Consider the following 24,579-nt stretch of genomic DNA (forward strand, 5'->3'; position numbering starts at 1 on the left):
CTTGTTTTAAAATATAATCTTTAATGTACATATTTATCAACATCAAATTTACAGTAGAATCTTTTAGTTATATGATCACTGTCCAGGTAACTTTTTTTTAAGTAGGTGACCTCGTCTGTGTTGCAGTTACAGATAAAGTATATATATTTCAAGTTTTGCTCCAAACAGGGGTGACGGGAAAGGAATATGATGAAGCCAGCTGGTATGGGCCGGGCTCTGTGATCTTATCTACAGATTCCTTTCCTCTTTTGGACTTTTTGCATGATGTTGGAGCACAGTTTTACCCGGGCAACTAAATGTGAAATGTTTATGTTTCTAATAGTTAGTTGAGGGTAAGGGTAGCCTGGATAGCCTAGTGGTTATTTTGCATGTACAGAGGCTATAGTCGTCGAAGCAGGCAGCCTGGGTCTGACTCTGACACTTGGCACTTTGCTGCATGTCATTCTCCACTCTTTCATCATGGTTTTCCTACAATATCCACTGTCCTCCTCTCTAATAAAGTCATAAAAAGCCATCAAAGTTGAGTGATTTTTAAGGTGTACAACTTTTCATTCAAATGTCTACACAATCCCTGCTTCATACAGAAATGGCTACCTTCTCTCTGATGATAAAAAAAATGCCCCCTTAAAGTGTTTAACATTATACATTTGTATAATTATTTAAAAAAATACATTGATTGAAACCAATTTGCAGGACTCATGCATTGAATCATTCCAGGTGGAAGAATCTGCAATCCTATTTCCAGCATTGGTAAGTAAGCACAAATTTGTCCAGTTGTGCAAACATGTGTTATCTTGACTTGCTGTCCTTTTCAGATAGCAGCAGGTTGTTGAGTTTGATAACAATGTTAGCAAAATCTGTGAGTTCCACAAAGTCAGAGGTGATGATGTTGACCCCGTCCACCCCCGGCCTCTGAGCCTCCACCCAGGACATGATGGTTGGCAGGTTTCTAGAGCCGGAAGAAAAAGAAAGTATGCATTAGGAGGTTTAAAGTTACACTTGTTTTTGTGAAACTGAACAGCCTATCACTTGGATATCATTTCAGCCTCAATCCCTGGCTCGCAAAAATACTTAAAATATCAAGTGCCAAGTTTCATTCTCTGTATGGTTTCTTGTTATAACTATAATATTACCAACTTTTAATGAGCTCTTCTTTGGGTGAATGTCTTTCTGGGTTAAAAAGGGTTAAGGGGAGCTTAGTTTGTGTTTGTCAGCAAAATACTTCTTTTCCACTATTGTGTCATAATCATTGCTTTGCATTCAAACAGTGTCTGTTTTGGTAACTGGCATAGGCGCACACGCCCGCCATGACTCTGTAGCTGTATCACTACTAACACCCTAAAATTCTCCTCTCTGTCTGAGCCACAAGCAGAACAAAACCAGGAAGTCACCCAGCAGAGATAAACAACCCCATTTCCTTGGAAGTGCAAAATTAGGCCACCTCCTGTCTCGCCAGAGCGTCCGCGCAGGAAATTTACAAACAGAGTCGGCTTCTCTCACATGTAAGGGTTTGGTGTACTGTAAGTCAGGATTTCCACCTTCATTTCCACCTAAGGCTCACAGACTGACTGTTCAAGTTTGTGCAACTAAGTTAGTCATCAATTAGGATATAAGATTCCAAGATAAAATGTGTTTCCCTACGATCCTTTGTCTGTAAATCGATTGAGGGAATTTATCCTTAAAAATGAACCAGTAAAGTCATAACTGTGTGTTAATATTTTAATAGAGAAGCTAGAGATAAAGAAGAACTTTTAACTTTTGAAAGGCAGGTTCTCAGAGGCAAAGTATTTGTTACTGAAATTACTCTATATATCCTACTTAATCTTGCAAGTGCATGGTTTCATTGTGCAGTACTGTAAAGGACTGGGTAAAGTGGAATAGAAATCTATTTAGATTAGATTAGATTTATAGATCAATTCTAAGCCAGTCACATCACTGGTCTCATAGCTCCCAAACAGCCAATCCCAGCAGAGCATGACAATAATAATCAAAACTAATAGAAAGATAGAGAGACGATGCATGAAGATCTATAACAACAAAAATACTGACAAAGCTTTTGAATAATTCATGTAAATGACCCATTAAGAGGATAAAGAGAAACATTATGTTTACCTTGTTGGATTTATTTGTAAGGCTTGTTTAAAGAGAAAAGAGAAACATTATGTTTACCTTGTTGGATTTATTTGTAAGGCTTGTTTAAAAGACCCCTTAAATTTATAAAATACAAAAATCTAATGTACGCCTTTTATTGTTTTCTTGTGGTTGCAAGACAAGGTCTAGTATTTTCTGCGATTTTGTGTATGCTTTATCAGTTTTTAGGGCTCTTATTTTGAAGGCGGGTTTTGCTTGTTACCCGTTTCCTGTTTCCACAGGATATGTTAAAGAGATGCAGGTACAGGTAAGGAAGCATTCACATGAAGTGATTGATTGAAACCCCAGTTGTCCACTCCCCACGCTTTAGCAACCTGCTCGAAATGTGCACAAGGTACAAATCAACTTTATGCTGTATTTCTAGAATGATTAAAGTTTTTTGTAATATAAAGTGTAGTGTTTTCTGGTTATTTGTGTATGTTTATCTGTTTTTGAGGCTCTAATTTTGAAGACGGAGTTTGCTTGTTACCTGCAACCGGATATTAGCAGATGCAGGTAGCGAATCATTCACATGAAATGATTGATTGAAACCACAGTTGTCCATTCTCCAAACTTCAGGAGCCTCCTGGAAGGTGGTGCACAAGGTATACATTCTGTAATCTTTGATGTTTTTCTGTTACGTTGCGTTGTATGTTGCGACGGTATCTTAGCCCCTGGTTAATTGAGGCCTGTAAGACCTGCTTTAATGTAAAAAAAAAAAATGTTTGTCTGGTTACTAAACATGAGCCCTTTTATCAGTACCTTACATTGAACAATCCCCCTATGTGATTTAATGGTTATATTTTTGGTTTTTATAGAAAAATGATTAATTGTTATTACCGGGTAGGTCTAGACTAAAATGTTTGAACCACTGTAAATTCACTTTATGAACTTAATATTTATATATCTTTTGTCTTGTTTATATTGTAATTAATGTATTTTAGCTTGAATATGTGATTGGCGTAATGGTTGTCTTTATTTTTTGTTCTCTGTACAGCTCTTTCATTGTGTTTGTGAAAATGAATGGCACTGCATAAAGAAAATAAAGCTTTATTAACCATCAGTCAGAAAAGAGTCATTCATTTCTCCAGCCTGGTCTGCTACAAGGCTCACATCAATTTGATGGTACATCAGTTTGAATTCTTGAATATCTCACATCCTAAATGTTCACTTCATAGAATGTGACACAGCAGTGTTGAAGCATATGTAGGCTATATCAAAAACATACATGCTCTGCTTTAATCAGATTTCAACCTTTAATTTTTGTGTGAAAGCATGGACTTGTTGAAGATATATTAAAGGAAATTCCATTTAAGCACTAAACTGTACTTTTGGTTTTGACCCTCAAAAGAAATAGGGCAACAACTTTTCATTTTACTTTTTGCAAGTATGGATGAGGATGCAATTATCATTTCCAACATTTAGTGTACTGCCCTCTGCTGGCCACCAAGTAAGGACAAAACATAGAGCGTAAGAGTCAATGAATGGGTCATTTTCCAAAGATGGTAAATGTAAAAAATACACACTTACACACAGCTGGACTGCTGCATCTTAAAGGTTTTAAGGCAATGTTAAGTATATGCATCAAAACCACTACAGAATTTGACATACAAATTCATTTATATATACACTTTGATAACATCTCACCATTTCTCCCTCAATCACACATTTTCATAAAACACCCAAAATGTAGTCACTGATGGGGCGCAGACTGCCTGGTGTTTAGGTTGCACACCATGTACGGAGGCTATAGTCCTCCAAGCAGGCGGCCCTGTGGCTTTCCTGCATGTCATTACCCACTCCCTCCAGATTCCCTACTCTATCCCCTATCCTATCAAATAAAGGCAAAAGCCCAAATATAAATCTTAAAAGAAAAACCAAATTTAATCACTGACCTCTCGACCAGGTAGTTGCGTAGCCCCCAGACCAGGCCCTTTGCCACTGTGTTGACCCTGGGTGTGAGGATGGCCTGAGACACATGGAAGGAGCCCTGCTTTGCTCTTTCCTTCAGCGTGGTGTCCAGGAACTATACAGTGGAATGCACAAACAACAATTACACCATAAAAGTCTCTACTCTATTGAGAAAATTAAATAGAGTAGATTTGTTGTTGAGTTTAGTACAGAACAAGAGTTGTAAAAGGGAATGAAAGAATGCAGAGAAAAGTATTTGTATGGGATGTTGATACTAAGCCAATTGTGTAGAAGGCAATAATAGCTGTAGATTGTCTGTAACTATAGAGACCTATGCACACATAGAGGTCAAATGTGTTGATGACCAAAGGATTAAAAGTCAAGAAAGTTCAAGAAATTACAAATTTGTTTTGGCTTGAATCCCTAATCTTGCAGAAGTATTTTGTCAAAGACATCTGTATTGATTTCCACTAAATGAGATAAAAGAAGCATGCATGCTTGCAGGTCCTTATCAGAGAATGTTGTTTTTCTGACCTGTGTGAGCTTATGTGGTTCAGTGGTGTTTGCCCAGGGAGCAGGGATCTTGTTGCCTGGCCACATGATTGGGATATCCTGAGCTGATTGATGGTGGTAAAATACAATCACCTGCGGAGAGAATCAAAGAACATTGTAAGTGGATACAGTTAAGAAGTGAACGTGCACTTTCAACTACACAAGAAAGATGAAAAGGCTTTCAGCTGGTAGACGTTTCTGCTTCGGCTTGCTGTCTTTCCTCTTTGCTCTGCCCTATTCACCTACTTACACTGCACTCTCTCCGTCTACTACTCCTTTACACTGTGAGCCAGTTACAGATTTACCTGACAGTATTTAAATAATCCGCAGACATACACCTGGGGCAATGCAATTAACGGGTGTGTATATGGTTCTTCTTGTGCTCATGTATTGTTTGTAAAAAGAAGATGAAGATATGTTAAGGTGAGGAAATAAGCATTTCAAAAAAGTATATAAACAGGATATAAACAACACTTCGTGTAAGAAGTAGGTGAGGGAAATGGTGGAACAACCGTTAATGGGATGACGCTCAGAACTAATTCCTGCCCTGAGAAGTCAAAGGCTTCAGGGATTACTTGACCAAAGGGTTAATTGGGCTAACGAGTAAAGACATATTTATATTCAGGTGCATTCAAGCACAAGCAGTGGGGGAAAAAAATCTGTCATTTCCCTGGATGCAGATGATAACCTCCAGATATCTTTCATAAAGATTTTCTAGTTAAAGATTAAACAGAGGAGCATAGCTTTCCATGTTGTTTTAAATGACATTTGAATGACCCCCATAGTCCACGTACTAATAGGTCTGGATGTTTTAGAATTGTTGTCCAATCACTTCTCACTTCTTCGGGTGCATTTTGATCTCACCTGGTATCCTTTCTCCCACAGGTAGTCCAGGGTGACGCCCTCAACTGCACCATTGTTACAAAGCTTGCTGCCAAACACTTCCTGGAGCATGCTGATCAGGTAACTGTGATGCTCTGCGTTCATTGCGTAGTAGTGGTTGAAGTCTAGAAAGACAATCTTAAAAAAATAAAACCAATCAGAATTGGTCAGGATCTCTGGTCATGCTAATGTAGCCATGTTTTTTTTCTTCTTCTAAATTTACATCAAATAAAAACTTTAACTTGCTTCTCACCTCTTTCCTGTGTCTGCTTAAGTAGTTGTTAATCTCTAACAGGCCATCCCTCACCTTTAGGGGAAATCGGAGGGAAAGGTTAGAGACCATTTACCGCATCAAATCTACAGGTGATGTAGAAAGACCACATGTAGATGTGTGAAAAACACAAACACACAAATAATTACAAGTAAAGATAAAAGTAAGATCTGATAATAAGATATTCTTATGGTGCGTTTAGATATTGTCATAGCCTTAACATAAACACTCACATCTCATAAAACACTACCAGTGGCAAGACTTTGTGTCTTATAGGGGACCAGAATGACATGTCACAATGACCCATTGTAGAAGAGGGATGTTTACAGCTAAACTAACAACTGTTGATCCCTGCCTCAAAGGCCACAACCTTCCCTCTAATAACATCAGCTGGCCACTAGAACACAATACAAGCTGGACAAAATCACTGCACAGACAAAATGAAGTCTGAACGAGCAGCAACATATTTGAAGCAATGTTGAAATAAAAATCGTTCCAGGACAGGAGACTGTCTTAGGGTCTGGGATCAGGAAAGACACACATATTAAAGGATGATAACATTAGACTGTGAGATTTAAATACATACCTAAATGAATACTGACTTTGCTGCTCACCTTATGTCCAAACAGGCCGTGGATGAAGTAGATCTCTTTTCCAGGCTCACCTGGTTTGGAGGAGACTCTTAGATCAAAGTAGCGTATTCCTGCATCCAGCTGCTCTTTAAATGTCAGATTCTAGGAAGAATAGACATTATTTATAACAACACACACAACAGCTGACTAAAAAGACAAAAACATGTGTTTTAAAATGCGCTGACTTTGAATATTTAAAAAATAATAATTGGAAGCTCTTTTGCACCACACATGTTTGGGTTTGTACATACTAGTAGTCTGAACTTAATACCTGAGTCATGGACCATTTCACCATGACTTTCTTGGCTAAGACGCTGAACATGGTGGCCAGGTACTTTACATATGCCTTCTGATCTGGTCCCACAGGGGCGTGCACATCCACCCAGTAGGTAAAGGAATCGTGAGAACCTGAGAGAGAGAGAGAGAGAGAGAGAGAGAGAGAGAGAGAGAGAGAGAGAGAGAGAGAGAGAGAGAGAGAGAGAGTAGATCTTCAAGAAGGAAAAATTAACAAATACATAAAATATACAGGGGTTGTAAGGACAATAATACACTGGCAAAGATAAAAGAATAAAGAGCCAGTGGGCGAAGAGGTAGCCTAAAACAAGGCAGCATTAACAGAAAATAAAGAACGGGTGACAGGTGGAGAGTGATAAAGGTGACGTGTATTTTAGCATCACCATCACTTTTCTTGTAGCTCTGATGTTATAGTTCAAAAGTTCACATTGGTGTAATAGTTTGCTGGACAGATGAATTGAGTGACCAAAACGTCTTTACGCACGACAGGCTCACCAGGCACGGCGAGGTGTTTGAGGGGCATGGCACTGAGCTTGGATGGGAGCGAACCCATCCAGTCGGCGTTGGCATTGCCGATCCCCGCAGGTCGAGTCTTCATGTCGAGAACCGCGTTACCTTCTCAACAAACCCCCCCCCCCCCTTCAGGAAACCGCTCTCCGGTGCAATCCCGGCGACGGGTTCCCGCGCGCTCCCATCAGGTAGAAACTAACGTCATCTTTTAAAATCAAATGTAATCCATCAAAATCCCCGGATCAGTAGCCTACACCACTCGGCAGGGACAGGATTCATTGTCACCAATTTTCTCACACTATATGTCCGATATGGCTATTGCATGGAAGGCTGCTAAATTGAGCTCTGGGAACCGGGAATCCATTGAAAAGACCGCAGGCTGGCTAACGACCTAATCCTCTTAGGGAGAGTTCCACTTTGTTGTCCCTCCTTCCCTGCTTCTTGGCTTACCTGCCTAATGTGTGTGTGATTTTGTAGGTAAATATCCTCCTCTTGTCAAAAGCACTTGAAGCACATAGAGCCTAGTCTAACCCATAGACTGTAGCCTACACACAGCGATGGGAAAGTCGTCTGAACATGAAGGCTAATTTAATGTGTTTAAGAGTCAGCAATAATAACATGCAGGCTGGATGACTGTCCATGATATAGCTTATTAATAGCATGTATTGGCACGCATTGCATTGTATTGTAAATGCATTCGCTGCTTTTCATTGGTCTGACAGAAACTGTAGAAATTTCATGAAGGCTAGACGTAGTGTAGTTGGGAAAAAGGATAATTGTCTAAAAGGCCACGCCTATTTATTTAAAGAATCTGTATTGGGATGGGTAGGCTATGGGTCTTTATAGCTTCATTGGCCGAGCTGGAAATAAAAAGCCGCAGCGCTACAGCGCCATCTGCTGGTGCAGAACTGTAACCACAGTCTTTACAGCCGAGATGTGGAGAGCCCTCACTACCGAACCAATCCAGTGACTTGAATGCTTATTGCAAACGAAAAAAATTAGATAGGCTAGGCATACTATTTAGCCTACATTTTTATTTATTGAATTTAAATATTCGCGTTTTTGGACAAATTAGTCACAGGCCTATTTAATTAAAGTCAGAAAGTAGCAGCATTTACTCAAAGGGTTTTACCTTTTTACCAACAATTTCTTCGAGTCTTTTAAAAAAATATATATTTTTGAATTATAAATAAAAGACTAAGCGGTGTATTAGTATGAGCCAAGATTGAACATTTGAAGCTTTAGTTTATTCGGGCTGCGGCTTTTCACTTCAGCAGTAACGCTAAACGCTTGCAAGGACTACAAATCCCACAAAGCATTGCGTCCACTTGTCAACCTAAACAAACGTTGAGTTTGTGTGTGCGTTTCCATGGAGAACAGTAGCACGCACACACACAGAGCGGCTTATCGTACGAGCTAGTTGTGGATGCTATGGTGGATTGTGTGAGAGGAAACTTCTATCAGCAGAGCCAGATAACCGTCCAGGAAAGACACTCAACCCCTAAATGGTGAGTTTAAAACCACAGATGAAATAACCTATTTGGCAAAAGAAAGGAATAGGGCCTGAACAAAAATGGTTGTGGGGATGAGTTGTCAAAGCTGACATGTCAGCCACTAATGTCACTGTCACTTTTTCTATTCCCCTGTCCATTTTAAGAAGGTGTAGCCAGTTAGTGAACTGAAGTTGATTCTTCTTAACTTGGGTTAAAAGTGAATGTCAACAGGTTACTTTTGGAAACAATGCCTTTGTTACCACGTAATCATTTTAAAAGTTAAACGTAATCTGTTTCTTTACAACGGTAAGGTAAATGTCTACGCGTGTTTTCAATAATTGACCTTGAATGGCCTCCTAATGTCATGTGGCTTAAAGACATGCTCAATCCCTTTAAATCCCTCACCAGCAGATTGTCTCGAGCTGAGTGCAGGCTAGCCAGATTCTGAACCTGTAAGACCTAGGCTACTATTTCTTTATTGTCCCTTGAGACTCAGATATCAGGAAGCTATTGTTTAGAGAAATAATGTCTTCCTTTAACGGTAATAAGGAAGAAAGTTGAGAACAGTCTTTCCAATGTTCAAAGATGAGTAGTGAATCTTAAAAGCATTTACATACATTTAAGGCGAAAGTGAAATAATAGGCACATGGTGAGTTATTAATTGAACAGTTATCAGGAGTCCCAAAACTAAATCCATTGTAATCTCATTTTGTTTAACTGCCCTTGGCCTACCTGCAGCAGCATTGACGTTTTAATCTGAAACACAGCAGGTCATTTACTCATAAGAGACTTGCCCTGCTTACTTTCCACACTTTGCCCAAAAAGAAGCAGTTTTCTTTGCTTTCTACTTGCTGTAGATGTTGTCTTTTGTAGAATTAGGGTACAGTTGTGGCATTGATTCATCTAATTCATGTGTTATTATAATGAAGTACAACATATCCTTAAAGCTTTAGTCGATACATTTTTGTTTAACATCTGGGAAAGCATAAAATACATAATAAGATTTCACCAAAGGCATTTCTCAGATATGCAATGTGTTTGATGTGTGAATACATATGTGATAAGGATGTTTCACAAAACCTAATGAAACATTTAGGGCAATGTTACAACATAGGACAGACCAGTTTACAGCTGCGCCGGAGGTAAATCATCAGGGTATTCTGAGTCTGTTAACTCTTTTTGTTTCGCCTCAAAAATCATTTACCAATAATCAGTTACCCCCGTGTCGTCAATAACATCCTCTCACCAGGCAGGTGGAAGGGAGTGGATGCAGGTTATCGTTGTGTAACGTCCTATTTACATCCCTCTGGGCCTAATCTGCCTGCTGCTGGATGTGTCATCTCCCTTGAGTTGTCATGTGGGAGCCTCCTACTAGTGAGGCACACACCTAAATCACCCCACTGAGGGCAAAACAGGCCAGTCATTGCTTGTCTCTGGAATTGTAGGAGACTGTTTTTATATCTGATGCTGATGTCTTTCTTTCTTTATGTCCTGTCTCTTAAGGATTATGAAGACACAGAATTGACTGTTGGCTGACCGACAACACCGGGATCCTGCCTTTCTATCTAAGGATCAGTTACTGCAAGATGAGAGTTAAACCTCAAGAACTGGTGAGCGTGGTGACAAACTGGCCAAGTGAAGACCTTACCTTCTAGGGAAAGAACTGTTGAGCACTTCTGGAGAAGAGGCCGGTGAAACGAGACATTTGATCAATGAAGGAGTCCTGCATGTCCACATCTTGTTTGATGAATAAGGAAAGTTAGCAAGCTGATGACCCCATCTTAAGAGATGATGAATCGCTACACCACCCTGAAGCAGCTGGGTGACGGCACCTATGGTAGTGTGCTGATGGGGAGAAGCAATGAGTCTGGAGAGCTGGTGGCTATAAAGAGGTGAGGAGCTACTTTTTTTAACCATAAAGGTTTAAACACTGCTTGTCTTTCTTAGTTTATGACAATGTATTGATATACAGTCATTTGGTGATAAAAGAGAGGCAAGTTGTTTTTAAAGTGTTATATGGTCAACATGTTTTAATAATCCAGTTTTAAGGGCAGATTTACATTAAAAAGAAGGTTATGTGGACCAACAGCACAAGTAAAGTGAAATGAGAAAACTCAGTGTTTTCTCAGTTTACAATAAAAAGAACCCATAATATCATCAGATTACTGAACCCAATAAGTCAAATATAAATGTCTATGAGTTTCAGTTTCCCATGCAGTGTGATGTAACTCACTTTGTCTGACACCTACCTGTTGGCATTGGTTACAAGCATTCACAAATATCACCCCAAAATGATCATTCCTTTTGCTAATTTTCACGTTTGCTTTTGTAGGTCACATAGAGACATCATTATTTTTTTTTAAAATTCATATCCATTTAAAGACTCCTGGCAGCAGCTGCAAATAAAAAGTAATGTTTGAATTTGACATTAATATCAAACTGAGCTCAGCTTAAGAGAGAGTGTGATGGCTCTCTTTAAGTTTCCATTTCCACATTAAAATCAATTATCCAATTTCATCCCAAAGACAACAGGACTTGGTTGGTCTAAAGAAGCATTTTGAATGAACTTACAACAAGTCCAGTTGTCTCCTTAGGATCAAACTTTGCACTACTTTGACCTGGATGACTGAGCTGGACCTGGGGGACCCACACAGACATTTAGTATTTTAATATTTAGCATTTTGTCAGTGTCAATAAAAAAGTATTTTATGGTAATTTATGGCTAACAAACTTTTCTCTTTGAAACTCTATTCAAAAGTTTGACAGACTCTTTGTACTTCTTGAAAAACTTGATTTTTTTTCTTGCATGAATTATACACTGCCCCGGATGAAAGCATACTTAAAAGAACCGAAACAAAGTAAAGTGTAGGACTAAGCGCTTCTGGTTTCCGTCTTTCACCAGGGCAAACAAACTAGCCAACATGCCTTTGTTTCAGCAGCATGGCAGCGGGGTTCAATAATAGATGAGAAACCGGGGAGATGCGTCCACTGGTTGATCATTTGGTTACCGTGCAAGACAATACAAGTGGTGACGGTGAAAGGGAGTGAAAGTAGAAGGAGTGTGTCAGGTTACTGACACTGCAGTGGGAGCGACTGAAACAGGCAGGTGCCGAGAGAGGGAAACAAGATATTAGCTCGTTCTGTAACTCTTACATAATTATAGCTGGAGGGAGAGGTAACGCTGGTCAGAGAAGATAAGCGACCAGAGGTGTGTTCTGTATGTGTGTGGTTTTAATGTATTCATTCAAGTTCACAACAATCAACAGTAAAGCCTGTACAGTTTAGAAAACCAATCTATTTGACTTTACAAATGATAGTTTGTTATGATTGTTGAAATGAATGAGCTGAAAGTAGAGACACCCCCAAAAACTACAAAAATATTCTTGGATTCACACAAAGGAGTCCTTTAAAAAGATAACTAACACCACTGTATGTTGGGTGTAATTTATATTGCCTGCTGAATGTGATGTCTCTTCTTAAGGTGATACATATCTGAGTACACTTGGTTTGACCTTCCTTTACAGAATGAAGAGGAAGTTTTATTCATGGGAAGAATGTATGAACCTAAGAGAGGTGAAGGTAAGGTTTAACGCAATCATGCACAACAGCTCTTTGAACATAGTTTAAAGCTTTCTTTGTGTTTCTTAGTAATCACAATATTGCAAATTAACAATGTAACAAAATCACATTATCTCTTTACTGTACACTTTACATTGTGCCATGTTAGAACTTAAAAATGTCCAATCTACCTGAGCACTCTCATTGACCGTTGAACAGTTCTTCAACATGAACTGTTTGACATGATCCCTATTCTCTGGAAATCATTCATTAGTAATTGTGAACATGTCATGTGATCTCTCTCCCATGCACCTAATGACACGTGTACATGAAACAGTAATAACATTACATGAATTCCATTATTCTTCATTTTCTACAATGGTACGTCTCACCAGTCCCTGAAGAAGCTGAACCATGCCAACGTGGTGAAACTGAAGGAGGTAATCAGAGAGAACGACCACCTCTACTTTGTCTTTGAGTATATGAAGGAGAACCTCTACCAGCTAATGAAGGACAGGTGAGAAAAGAAACGCCACACTTAGCGATGTAAGTGCTTGTACATGATCTATAAAACAGTGGTGTTTTTTTTTAAATATCGTAGCTATATTGTAAAGTTACAAAATTTCAGCTTCTTATCAGGATTTTCCCAGCTGGATTACAAGCCATACATGGCTAAATATACTCACTTAATGTTTACCTGTGAGTGATCGGATTGGCCCCAATTGTTTCCACTGGCATATTTTATGTTTGCCTCTCATCAGACAATGATTTTAAATGTTTTGAACTTGACCTGCATCAGCTTGCCCTTACACATATACAGCTGCCAGCAGACTCATATCTCTAGGGGCAGCCTTGTGGTTTTTCCTAGGATGAAAACCCAGAGTGTGCACCACACCAACACTTTGTTTTGTCTTGCCTATAAATGACAAAGATGCACAGGTCAAAGAAGCCCTGGTGTGTTACACATTTGAATGTCTAACTGTATATTCTTATGTATGCTCTGTTTATCAGCATATTTTGCCACTGAGTGACTTACAAAGACAATTCTGTTTATGTACCTATACTTGCATTACCAGGCTCATAAGAATCACTTTTATTTTTACAGAACAAAATTGTTCCCTGAATCAGTGATCAGAAACATAAGCTTTCAAATTTTACAAGGCCTGTCCTTTATTCACAAATATGGTAGGTGTACAGTGTTTCCCTTATGCCCTGCTAGTGTGAGGAGGATGGTTGCATACTGCAAGATTCAGAATATGGAATATTTCAAACATGGTTCTGAATTGCCAAATTGGAGATTAAATGATCAGAATCTTGTAGTTTGTGAACTCTCATAACTTGCTTTTCTAACTAACTGTTCTGCATCTTTTTAATAAATGGATCTGTGGACGCCACATGTATAGATTGGCAAGTTTTCAAATCTAAAAAAAAAAACCGTAATTGATTTAAACTTGGACATGCCCATGCTTCCACACATTCAATAGGCTTTTATGTTTCAGGATCTCACTTTCTGCTTTTCTTTTTTCTTTCTCTTTTACCTCTCATTCCTTCCTTTTCCGTGGCTTTGCTCTGCTGTCAGAGAGAATAAGATGTTCTCTGAGAATGAAATTAGGAACATCATGTTTCAAGTGCTCTCTGGGATGGTTTTTGTACATAAGCATGGTAAGAGGTCCTCTGCTTTCATTCTGTTACCTGCTCATAAATAGCATGATCTTTCGTCTGTTGGGTTAGTGTGTGTTTGTAATAACTCTTACAGTTTAGTATAAACTTCAGAAAGAACAACACATGAAATATGGAATGTCATGTCATGTACATGTTTCATTCTGTATTCTTACTAGTCGAGTTTATGCTTTGACACATTAAAAAGACTCAATCCATACAAAACAATATTTTAAAATAGCATTGCCGACCCTATCTCCATTTGCTACCTGTTTCATCAGCAAGCATGATTTACATCACAACCCCATTAACAAAAAAACATGCAGAAAAGATACAGCCTATTGTTACCCTTTATGATTCTGCCTTCATGCAGAATATCTGAATGCAGTAATTAAAGGACTGCCAATCAATCAATCTTTATTTGTATAGCGCCAATTCATAACAAATGTTACCTCGAGGCACTTTAATAAAAGCAGGTAAAAAACTTTACTCATTGCTATATCACAAAGACCCAATGTTAATCCATCATGAGCGTAACACTTAGCAGAGATGAACAGCGCCGGGTTGGAAAAATGGGATAGGGGTAGATGGGATAAGATGCAGGAAGAAGGATAGACAAACTGTACATGTAACATTTGAACTCAAATAGCTTGGTTAAGGTTAGACAATCAACGTTGGGGTGTTTAAATAATAACTCTCAGGCCTTGACTAACCAGACCTTCAAATCTGGGCCACTAACATCCAAGAGCAAAAAAAAATAAACAGCCATTCAGCAACTGCTTAGTTTTTCTTCTCTTGTGCTTTCTGAAATCTGCACATTTGCAATGAATATATAAAACGTAGTAGTTAGTAGTAGTAGTTTGGTGATTTTATTTGCCTATTAAAAAGTGACATTACTCTGTAAACTTTGGCTCAGCTCAGTAAAACCTTTCCCTCAGGTTTCTTTCATCGAGACATGAAGCCAGAAAATCTTCTATGCATGGGTCCAGAACTGGTCAAAATAGCAGATTTTGGCCTAGCCAGAGAGATCCGCTCCAAACCTCCCTACACAGACTATGTGTCCACTAGATGGTAAGTACTTCACTGGGTAACAATATCTATTAAAAAAAACAGGAAAAAATCATGCATACAAGAAGTACATTATATATATTTTTAGTTGTGAGTTGTTGGCTGGTTTATTTGAGAATGTTCCTTTTTCATGTCCAGGTATCGAGCTCCAGAGGTTCTGCTCAGGTCGTCCACCTACAGCTCGCCCATTGACCTGTGGGCTGTGGGCTGCATCATGGCTGAACTCTACACCCTCAGACCTCTTTTCCCTGGGAACAGTGAAGTGGACGAGGTCTTCAAAATCTGTCAAGTCCTCGGCACTGTCAAAAAGGTAATAAGAAACTGGAGGATAGGTAGAAATGACTGACATTAAATCTGTACTTTTAATCAAACTTTTCATGTTCTGATATCAAATGAAATAAAATAATTTATTATATGATTACATTTATAAAGGGAAAATGTGTTTAAATTAACAGTAAGAAGGGCAGGAGCTGTGTTCCTCTCTCTGTGGTGAAAATGAGCTTGTGGTGTAAAGCAGCTTAAGTTCACTTCATGCTGAGCAGGATGCCAACTTCATTTCAAAGGATTTCCCCAAATCCATCTCTATTGACTTCAGAGAACAGTCACAGAGCCCATTTCTAGTAAGACTTGGTCAAGACCTGAGTCATCCACCTCTCAGTAGCACTGATGTAAACATTACTATGTTCCTTTTGTACTATACATTTTTTTTTTAAGTTCAATCCAGATCTAACAAATGGTGCAGAAATCACCCACTATGTTTTCTCTTATGATGACCATGATGTACTCAGATAGTCTTAGAGCAGGGAGACCCCCAGAGGGTTCAACATAAATCAAATTACATTGAGACAATAGTTGCTTTTAGGGTTGAGGATCTTGTATTTGTATGTTCAAAACATACTTTAGTGAAGTAGCCATTTTTGTTAAAAGTTGTGAATTGCCAAACAAGGTTCCCACATAATCTGAGAAAAAAAAACCATAATTAATTCATATTATGTTATAATAAATGATCCTACGATTGCTCTTCCCTTAGGCGGATTGGCCGGAGGGCTACCAGCTAGCTTCTGCTATGAACTTTCGGTTTCCTCAATGTGTGCCGACCCACCTGAAGACCCTCATCCCTAATGCCAGCAATGAGGCTATCGTCCTGATGAAGGACCTGCTGCAGTGGGACCCAAAAAAGAGGCCAACTGCTGTACAGGTACGGAAGGCAAGACCAAGCCTCAAGACTGACTGTTAAGTTGTAGTTTACATAATGGGCTAGACTGCTCAGGACTCCAGTTTAAACTGAGAACTACTACCTTCTTTAGAGCAACAATGCCTATTTCAGTACAGCACACGCTGCTACAGTACATGAAGATTAACAGTTGCATCAGCATCCTAATCCTTCATTTTAAGTAGTGCTTAAGCTTTACTTCATTCCCTCTGCCAGTGCTTAATGTTCCACCTGTGCTGCTGTGCTATGTGTTTAATACCAACAACAGTGGTTATGACGTACAGTATTTCCCCTAGGTTTGCAGCTTTTGGGGGGGTGCGGGGGTGCGGGGAGACGGACACAAACACTTGAAGGAATCTTAGTGTTCATGCGTTACTTTTAAGGACAGCTGTCCTTTTCTATCGGACAGGTATCCTTAAATGACTTCTTTCCCTGATTACCGACTCTATCCACTATCCTATCTCTACACTAAAGGCACAAATATATATATATAATGGTAGGGGAAACACTGACGTAGTTAGACATAATTTACACTCAAGTGAGAAGCTTGAATTGCTCTGTGGGCCCTGAGTAGGCAACACCTCTCTGACAGCAGTAACAGAATGCTTTTCCATCCTCTGCTTGCTCAGCTCCCAGGTGAATGATGCACATCTGTTTTCAGTTCATCCTAAGAGAACAATTTGGTTTCACTTGAGATTTAGTCAGCAAAAATAGTCATCTGAATGGAACTTATTTTACAATTCATGCTACCATGCCTTTGATGAAAACAATTGTCCTTGTTTGGTGTCATTAAAGCTCAATTCCTCGCATATTTTATGATGCAAGTTACACAGTTGACTGGTTCATACATTTGTATGTGCAGGGTTAATCATTTTTGAATTGTTAGGAAATCTTGACTGTGCTGTAAAAGGGTGCTTGCTGAATATTCACAATAATGATTTGCGTTCCTTTCCCCCTCGTCCAGGCCCTGCGATATCCATATTTCCAGATCGGACAAATTTTAGGACCTCATCCTCAGAGCCAGAATGTGAAGGTGCAGGGAAGGGTGCAAGGCCAGAGGCAAGTATCAGAGTCCAAGACCGATCCCCAACAGTCTTCCTCTGAGTCCAAAGCCTCCACATCCTCCTCCAGAAACCAGCAGCAGCAGCATCATCAGCCTCTTCAGCAGATCCCTCTTCCCCAGACTGAGTGTAAACCAGGTCTCAGCAATGCAGTGAGTGTCTTGATTTCATTTTCAATAAAATGTAAGAGTAATTTTTGCACAAGAAAAGTGTTTTAAAATGCTACTTTTACACAAACAAGTCCTTCTGGTCACTGATTTTGTAATGTGACTACTATCACAGATGTTAAGTTGGTCAAATAGATTTAGAAAATTGGTTGTTTGTGTTGACTTTGAGTTTAATATCTTCTGCAGAAAGCTGCATCGCTGGGCAGTGAGAACAGTGTCGGTGGTGGTGGTGGTGGTGGTGGTGGGGCTGCGGTGCTGAAAAGTGGCCGTCGTCGCTGGGGACAGACAGTGACCAAGACCTCAGACAGTTGGGAGGAATCCGACCCCTCAGAAATGTCCGTCTCCAACTCCAAGAAACCCAGCCTGGGGAACACAGAGGAGGAGAGGGTCCCTATGGAGCAGCGCCCACAGTAAGTGATGTCATATCTTAACTGGTCTGCATTGGAAAGTAAAGGAAAATGTTAGCACTGACCCTCAGTCGTTTTAATGGAGGCTAACAATGTGTATAACTGTGTCATTCATCATGTATTATCTGAGTTGGTAAAAGGTAACATGACTTCAGATTATCATATCAATAAATATACATGCATTAGCTTCAGCCCTGTCTGTTGTAACTATTAAATACATTTTGAAATGCACAACAAACACAGAATAAGAGCTCACAATAGAGACTTCACAAAGTGCACTCTGAAAAATGAGATGCTTTTCCGGGCATGGACCTTAAAGAGACTGATTTCTGTTGCAGGCCTAAGGAGCCGAAACCTCTGTATTCCTACAGCTCAGTGACTAAGCTACCCAACAATATTAAGGCGGGCCATATGGACTCCAATCTTCCAGGATCTGCGGCTCGGCAGCACTATCTGAGCCAGTCACGATACTTGCCAGGTAAGACTGCCTGACACCAAATTGGGTCGTCTTCATCATTGGGAAAAGTCACCATGATGTAGCGTTGAGCAAGAAATAGTAATGCATCACTTTACCTCTTCTCTCGTTAAACTTATTTATGAGGATTGTTTTCTTTATGTCAGGTTATTTTTTTTTTTCATTAAAGTTTGTCATTACCTTTAAAAAGAAAAAAAGCCTCTGTAACAGATTCAGAAATGAAATATGATCCGCAGCTCGATGCAATGAATCCTTCATCATTCTCATAACAATAAAAACAATAAAGCATATTTCCATTTATATTTAGCAACCTGATCTGCCAGTTTTATTTAAAAAAATGCAACATGCTCATTTTAGTCTTTGCATTAGATTTTTTTACAACACAACTTCTATTGCCTTTAAGGGTTGATCAGCAAGAATCAGACTTCTGCAGATAAGGAGATGGGTGGTATGACGCTACGGGACCTGTGGGAGAACTCCTCAAGCACCATCAATAAACCACTCGCTCCAATTGGAGCCAGAGTCAATGCAGGTAAGGACTGATGACTTATGTAGATGTGTTAAGAGGGTCGATCGCAGTGTGCAGTGGATAGGACTCAGGTTCCCAGATTTCACTAACGTGCTAAGGAAGGAGGACAAATTAACAGAACAATTATGTAATCTGTCAACTAGTTTTACAGCCCCCATTTGTAGAAAATAAACTGACCAATCGGTGTTCCAGAATATTAGTGAAAAAGAAGAATTTCATGTGGGATCAAAAACCAATTTCGAAAATTGAAGGCCATAAAATGCAAGCATTCGGTGACTCTTGTCTACAACGTATATTTAACTTGTTTTCTGTGATTATTTCAGCCCTCGCATGATAAAAAAGTGTTTAAACTAACACACTGTACGTCTGCTGAGGAGTTACATTTGAAATCCAGAGCAATGAATAATGATTACACCATGACCGTCCTAATCGCCTCATTTTACCAGGCAGTGGAAACCTGGCGACAGTCAGTGTCAGTTACTGTTACATAATAGGACACTGCACTCTTTGTGATTAGCTCTAAATGCTAATGATGCAGCTAATGTCTCCTGATCAGTATTTATGGGGCCATTGACAGAGCAGTGTTCGGAGTGAGCCAGAGTGTCTGTGACTTTAGAGATCGTAGACCTCTATAAATCATTTGTCATGTATACAGGCACACAACATGAGCCCCCGCTGTGCTCCCCTCCTTCCCTCTCTTCTTCTGCCTCTCTTTCACCTCTCCTCCTCTCTTTCTAATTCATGACGGCCAGTGTTAGATCTAGTGTTCCCTAAATGGCCCTTAACTGTAACCCCCTGCTCATTTGTCCAACCTCCACGCACTCCCTCAGACACACACAAACACTGTTTGTTTTGATTCTACTCACCTATTACTCAGGATTAGAAATTGTTGTTAAGTTTAAGACAACATTTTTGTTCTTTCTCTGTTGCCTTAACCAACACTGCATGATGTTTTTCTTTGAATTTTCCCCAATCATTTCTATTTTTTCCCCCTTTTCTTCTTTCCCTCTGATGCATGCATGTCCTACTTCTCTACTTTTTTTTCCTGGGACTCTAGAAGAGACTGCCTCTAAATCTATGGATAGCCCTCAAGAGAAAGCTATTGTAAAAGAAAGAATACTTGAGAAAATCGATCTCTCCAAAGGTATTTCATTGAGTTTACATTTAGTGAACTCTTCTGTTGTATTATAGCTATCTCTGACTCTGTGACTGTAAGTTTGTGTTGTCATGCTAAAGCTCCTCTGTGTATCAACATTGTGGTTAGAATGCCGGCTGATGCACCGAGCTTTTAGGTATTCAGCTGAAGACTTAACATGTGAAAGAAACAAACTGCTAAAAGCTCTGCGGGAGACAAGAGTACAAATACACAGTTTAACCCGAGAACTAAGAACTCCAGGTGTGAATTAGGTGGTAAATTGCACTACAACCACAACATCTTCATAAAGGGACAATGAGGCTCTTCTCTAATTATAGTGATTACCATCTGTGGCTGCTGGTGAAGCAGACCGATGGTGTCGCTGGAATGGCTTCAATCACTTTAACTTAGTCATTGGTTTGCATATGTGGTACCTACATCTCACAACCTAACACAAGACATTAACAGAAGTGAGGTCATATTTGAGAACTTTTAAAAATGATTTTCTCCACTAAAATGTTCTTTCTTTGCGGTATTTTTGAAGTTAACACAAGTCTTACTGGAGAGCATTACAATGAGTGTTTGGAATACCCATGAATTGTGTCTTTTCTTCACTTTTAGGGACTTTTGTAAGCACCAAATACAACCTCTCGGGTGGTTATATCCCGTCATTCCAAAAGAAAGAGGTGGGCTCAGTGGGACAGAGAATCCAGCTTGCCCCTTTGGCTGGTCAGCACACAAGTATGGTTTTATCTTATCTATGAAACACAAAATGATTCCTGGTATTTTACTCTGTGTGATCAGCTACTCTCTTCCTAACTGTTCCTCCTCATTTTTCTATAAAGTTTCATATCACTGACTTGCAATATTTCCACTCCTAACTTTTACTGTTTCTCCTTTCTTCACTCTTTCAGTAAATCTTTCCTCATCTCCTGACAATAAAAAAGACAAACCAAAATCTGCATTGTCCAAGCCTATTTCTAACTCCTCTTTGAGTGAGACTAATGAAGGTATTTCTATTCTCTAGTTGTTGCTGTTTTCTCCATGCTTGAGTCATCGTTTTCTATTGATTGAATACTAATAGAGCACACATTTTATCTTTACATTTGGCTTGGATTATACCTACCTGTATAGCTTTATATGTTGGTGTAATCGTTGTTCTCTGCACCCAGGACACTGAAGTGAGATATGTAGCTGGGTAGAGAGATGGTCTCAGTATCATAGAGAACAAGCGACTCACATGCATGTTGTTCCAGATTTCGAGGGCTGGAGGAGGAGGGCAGACAGGACTCAGATGAAGGGGAGCAGCTACGCAACCCTTGGGAAAAACTCCGGGAACATCCTGACTAGAGCTCCAGCCGTGCAGCCCGTCCATGGCAGAGTGGACTGGACATCCAAATATGGTGGAAATCGGTAGTTCACAAAAATGGAAGAACAGCTTCCACTGGATATTGGACTATTTAGTGGCACACATATTTGATTAAAAAAGCTAACCTGATGCAGAGTTATAACTATGTTCATACTTAAACATGGAAGAAATTGTAAATGAGGAAATCTACATGTTCCTTGAAACAAATTACATTTAAAAAAAAAAAAAAAAAAAAATAGGTAGAGGGTAGGAAGAAAAGTGACAAAAGTGGAACACAAGAAATCCCACCTTCTTTTAAGAGACTATTGTTATGCCACTGTAGCAAATCCTTGTTTCTAGAGAACCTGAGACATGTATGATCTAACTGTTAGGGTGTATGGAGTCTCTGTGATTTGGAGATGACAGTTGCCATGATGAACAAAGCCTGATACTGTCTGCAAGACAATCCCACTGTATTCCTGAAAGATCCAGGATGCGCCAATTCTACTGTTAGTGTTGGGATATTTCTGAGTAAGAGTTAAACACAGCAAAGCTTTTCCTTCTTTTTTTTTTTTTACTCTAGTAGCAATGGTCAAGTATTGTTTTATTACTGATGACAAAACCTTAACGATCATTTATCAATACATTCTGAAATGTTTATTTTCCTCTTCTTCTATTGACCAGGTGACTAAATACTTTTAATTGCAATGGTAGTCAAAGCTATAACGTTCTCTCTTTGTATTAAGCAATGAATTATCTGAACATTTTGTAAAAGTTTTTTTTTACAAATAAAAACAAAAAGGTGCATAATGCATTCATTGGAAAAAAAAAATGACAAGACAGCCATTCTTATTATATAAACATGGTATTGTATTTCATCTTCAAATATACACTACTGCATCGTTTGCAAAATAATATTCAATATTCAACAGTAAATGACAAACGCTGACAGGCCACTCCTCAGACATCGGGCTGGAGAACACGTTCGATTCTTCCCTCCATCAGGACTCCTGGGGCTTCTGGAGCAATGCGAGACTTAGCTTTCCCACCATCACAAGACTGAAACAAGACAAGAACTTTAAGACTCCAGACTGTACTTGAGGTTGTACGCTTACCAAATGAAAAAAAGAAAGACATTGTGCTGTACAGACACATCTGTATTTGCTAGAGTTACTATCACTGTCATATTTATTGGTAGTTCTCATTTCTACATCTGACTATACAATGAGCACATCTGCCCTCATAGAGGTAACAACAAAATCCTGTTACACTCATCAAATCTAATTAATTCACCTCGATTGTTATTAGTGTTTAGATGAATAAAGGAGATTGATATACGGTACCTTGCTCCAGCCATCAAGCCAGCTGGCATGAACTTCCTGGATCCATAGAACCTCTTTCCCATGACTCCAGTCAGAGCTCCAGATGTCGCTGGAAGCCAACATGAGGTGTAAAATATGAATTGGGTGATGGTGAAAATGACCATAGTTACAACAAAATAATACTGTTCACAATCACTCCACCTTTATCTCAATACAACACCAAATACAGATTTTTTTCTGAGGGTACTAACCCAGGGACACCCAAATGTTTTTGGGGTCATTGGAGATTTGGTAGGCACCTAAACCAGCGAGACCGCCAAAGAGAAGACCAGCAGCAAGGGATGGGACACTGCCTGAAAGAGAGGTCACACAGAAGGTCAACAACTGCGCCTCACAGCAAAATGGCTGAAGTATGGATGGATAGGTACGTTATGGTTGTTTGTTCCTTGCATGATCACTGATATTTAACAAGACTATGACATGAAATCATCTTGTTAATTCTGCTTAATGGAGATTTAGAAAAGGGTCTAATGTAAATGCCAAATTGAGAAATAGTTATGATACAAACCATGCAAACAAATAAGCAAACACCAGAGCCTAAAAATAGGTTTTCTTTAAAAACTTGATATTACTTTTATATCATAACACTCACCTGCTTTCACATAACCAATGGCTCCTCCAGAAGCGATGAGAGCTGCGTATCCATAACCTACCCAATCCACAGTCATGTTGGACACCTGTCAGGACCACAGCGTGAGTTAGTTTACGAACTCAAAGTATAAGGTAACTTATTCAATTAAGAGGACTTTCTGTTTCAACTTAATATCACTCACAGGTACAGAAATGTTCAAGGAGCTGTCTGAGTCCTGAAGCACAGAGCTATTGCATAAAACTAGCTGAGGCAACAGAAGAAATAAAAACATTGTAGCATACGATAACTCTTCTCCGCCGTTACACCGCACACATTGTAGCCCCCTCCCCTGAAGGGTGGGTGTGGGTGTGTGTGTGTGTGTGTGTGTGTGTGTGTGTGTGTGTGTGTGTGTCTGGTTTATTAGATAAGATGTAAGATGTTCCGAAACCAAATAGCCTAAGCCTTAGCACAAACTAGCACCACTGTTGTTACACACAGAATACACTGAATGCATCGTCACTCTCAGTTCAGGAAATAAACGCCATTGTGTATTTAAAAAAAATATACAACAGTGACGTCTCAGAATATTAAGTATGACAATTTTAGACTCAAATGTAGCATACAACCTTGCTTCTTCAATTTGTCCTCTGTCAGTACCGACGACAGGCTCTGTTCCCCACCGAACACAAGTTATTGGCACACAAAAACACGGTAGAGTGGCTGATGGGAAATGTAGTCCATGGTGCTTTAAAACAGATTGCCGCTTCAAGATAACATTGAAATAAGAAATTATTACTAACAAATGCGTAATATTAAAGATACATATCGAAAATAAATAAAAACAAGATATATAATATTTTTTGTACATGTGGATAACTGGGCAGATTCTGTTTGGTCTGAATCATTTTCAGTTATGAAAATAGCCAACTGAATTGCCCATGACATGTTTTTCTTCACTTTTAATCATCGATGATATCTCACACTAGCTTCTGCAACAGCTTGATATATCGTGCAAATTTAATCACAGAGGAGTTTATATGTCTTCCTTGTTTACAAATACAATTAAAATTAATTTACTTACGGTGCTTGAACATTCAGACAAGGCTATAACACAAAATAAATATTCATGTTAGATGTTGTGTAATATAGCCTAGATATTTTAATATTATTTTATATTTTAGATACGTTAATATTTTTTTTTTTGGGGGGGGGGCATAATTTGGCTCTGTCGCCCCAAAACAAGGATGATTTGGCCTTAAACAAAGCTTCCCAATGTTAACCCACCGATGGAGATTGGACCACTAACTCTTACTGTACATGATTTTTTAAAT

At 39.2% G+C, this 24,579-nt stretch overlaps 3 protein-coding genes across 13 annotated transcripts; 1 reads left to right on the forward strand and 2 right to left on the reverse strand.

Annotated features, from left to right (window-relative positions):
• plcxd2 (phosphatidylinositol-specific phospholipase C, X domain containing 2) lies at window positions 1–7,711 on the reverse strand. Of its 2 annotated transcripts, none has more exons than XM_061064797.1 (8): window positions 7,168–7,711; window positions 6,650–6,786; window positions 6,361–6,480; window positions 5,729–5,782; window positions 5,458–5,613; window positions 4,576–4,686; window positions 4,026–4,156; window positions 1–949 (listed from the first exon to the last, which is right to left on the reverse strand). In XM_061064797.1, exons 1-8 carry the CDS (start codon window positions 7,268–7,270, stop codon window positions 790–792), a joined length of 972 nt encoding a protein of 323 aa, XP_060920780.1. In that variant the 5' UTR covers window positions 7,271–7,711; the 3' UTR covers window positions 1–789. The 2 variants fall into 2 exon arrangements, with proteins under 2 accessions (XP_060920780.1, XP_060920781.1); XM_061064798.1 differs by having other exon boundaries at window positions 7,157–7,296.
• An 841-nt stretch (window positions 7,712–8,552) lies between these two features.
• mak (male germ cell-associated kinase) lies at window positions 8,553–21,917 on the forward strand. 8 transcript variants are annotated; one of them, XM_061064495.1, is made up of 16 exons: window positions 8,553–8,690; window positions 10,179–10,567; window positions 12,200–12,254; window positions 12,629–12,750; window positions 13,339–13,418; window positions 14,831–14,963; window positions 15,099–15,270; window positions 15,991–16,158; window positions 17,138–17,386; window positions 17,588–17,811; window positions 18,147–18,286; window positions 18,687–18,815; window positions 19,870–19,956; window positions 20,569–20,688; window positions 20,862–20,957; window positions 21,204–21,917. In XM_061064495.1, the coding sequence occupies exons 2-16, from the start codon at window positions 10,464–10,466 to the stop codon at window positions 21,362–21,364; spliced, it is 2,040 nt and encodes a 679-aa protein (XP_060920478.1). In that variant the 5' UTR covers window positions 8,553–8,690; window positions 10,179–10,463; the 3' UTR covers window positions 21,365–21,917. The 8 variants fall into 8 exon arrangements, with proteins under 8 accessions (XP_060920478.1, XP_060920477.1, XP_060920479.1 ...); XM_061064494.1 differs by lacking the exon at window positions 13,339–13,418 and adding an exon at window positions 13,813–13,895; XM_061064496.1 differs by lacking the exon at window positions 13,339–13,418 and adding an exon at window positions 13,813–13,895 and having other exon boundaries at window positions 19,873–19,956.
• A 224-nt stretch (window positions 21,918–22,141) lies between these two features.
• On the reverse strand, window positions 22,142–23,970 carry tmem14ca (transmembrane protein 14Ca). 3 transcript variants are annotated; one of them, XM_061064505.1, is made up of 6 exons: window positions 23,875–23,898; window positions 23,451–23,513; window positions 23,270–23,354; window positions 22,869–22,970; window positions 22,639–22,726; window positions 22,142–22,354 (listed from the first exon to the last, which is right to left on the reverse strand). In XM_061064505.1, exons 3-6 carry the CDS (start codon window positions 23,343–23,345, stop codon window positions 22,297–22,299), a joined length of 324 nt encoding a protein of 107 aa, XP_060920488.1. In that variant the 5' UTR covers window positions 23,346–23,354; window positions 23,451–23,513; window positions 23,875–23,898; the 3' UTR covers window positions 22,142–22,296. The 3 variants fall into 3 exon arrangements, with proteins under 3 accessions (XP_060920488.1, XP_060920487.1, XP_060920486.1); XM_061064504.1 differs by lacking the exon at window positions 23,451–23,513 and having other exon boundaries at window positions 23,875–23,970; XM_061064503.1 differs by lacking the exon at window positions 23,875–23,898 and having other exon boundaries at window positions 23,451–23,573.
• Window positions 23,971–24,579: the final 609 nt, after the last annotated feature.

The sequence above is a fragment of the Labrus mixtus genome, chromosome 19 (assembly GCF_963584025.1).
Source record: "Labrus mixtus chromosome 19, fLabMix1.1, whole genome shotgun sequence".
Lineage (NCBI taxonomy): Eukaryota > Metazoa > Chordata > Actinopteri > Labriformes > Labridae > Labrus > Labrus mixtus.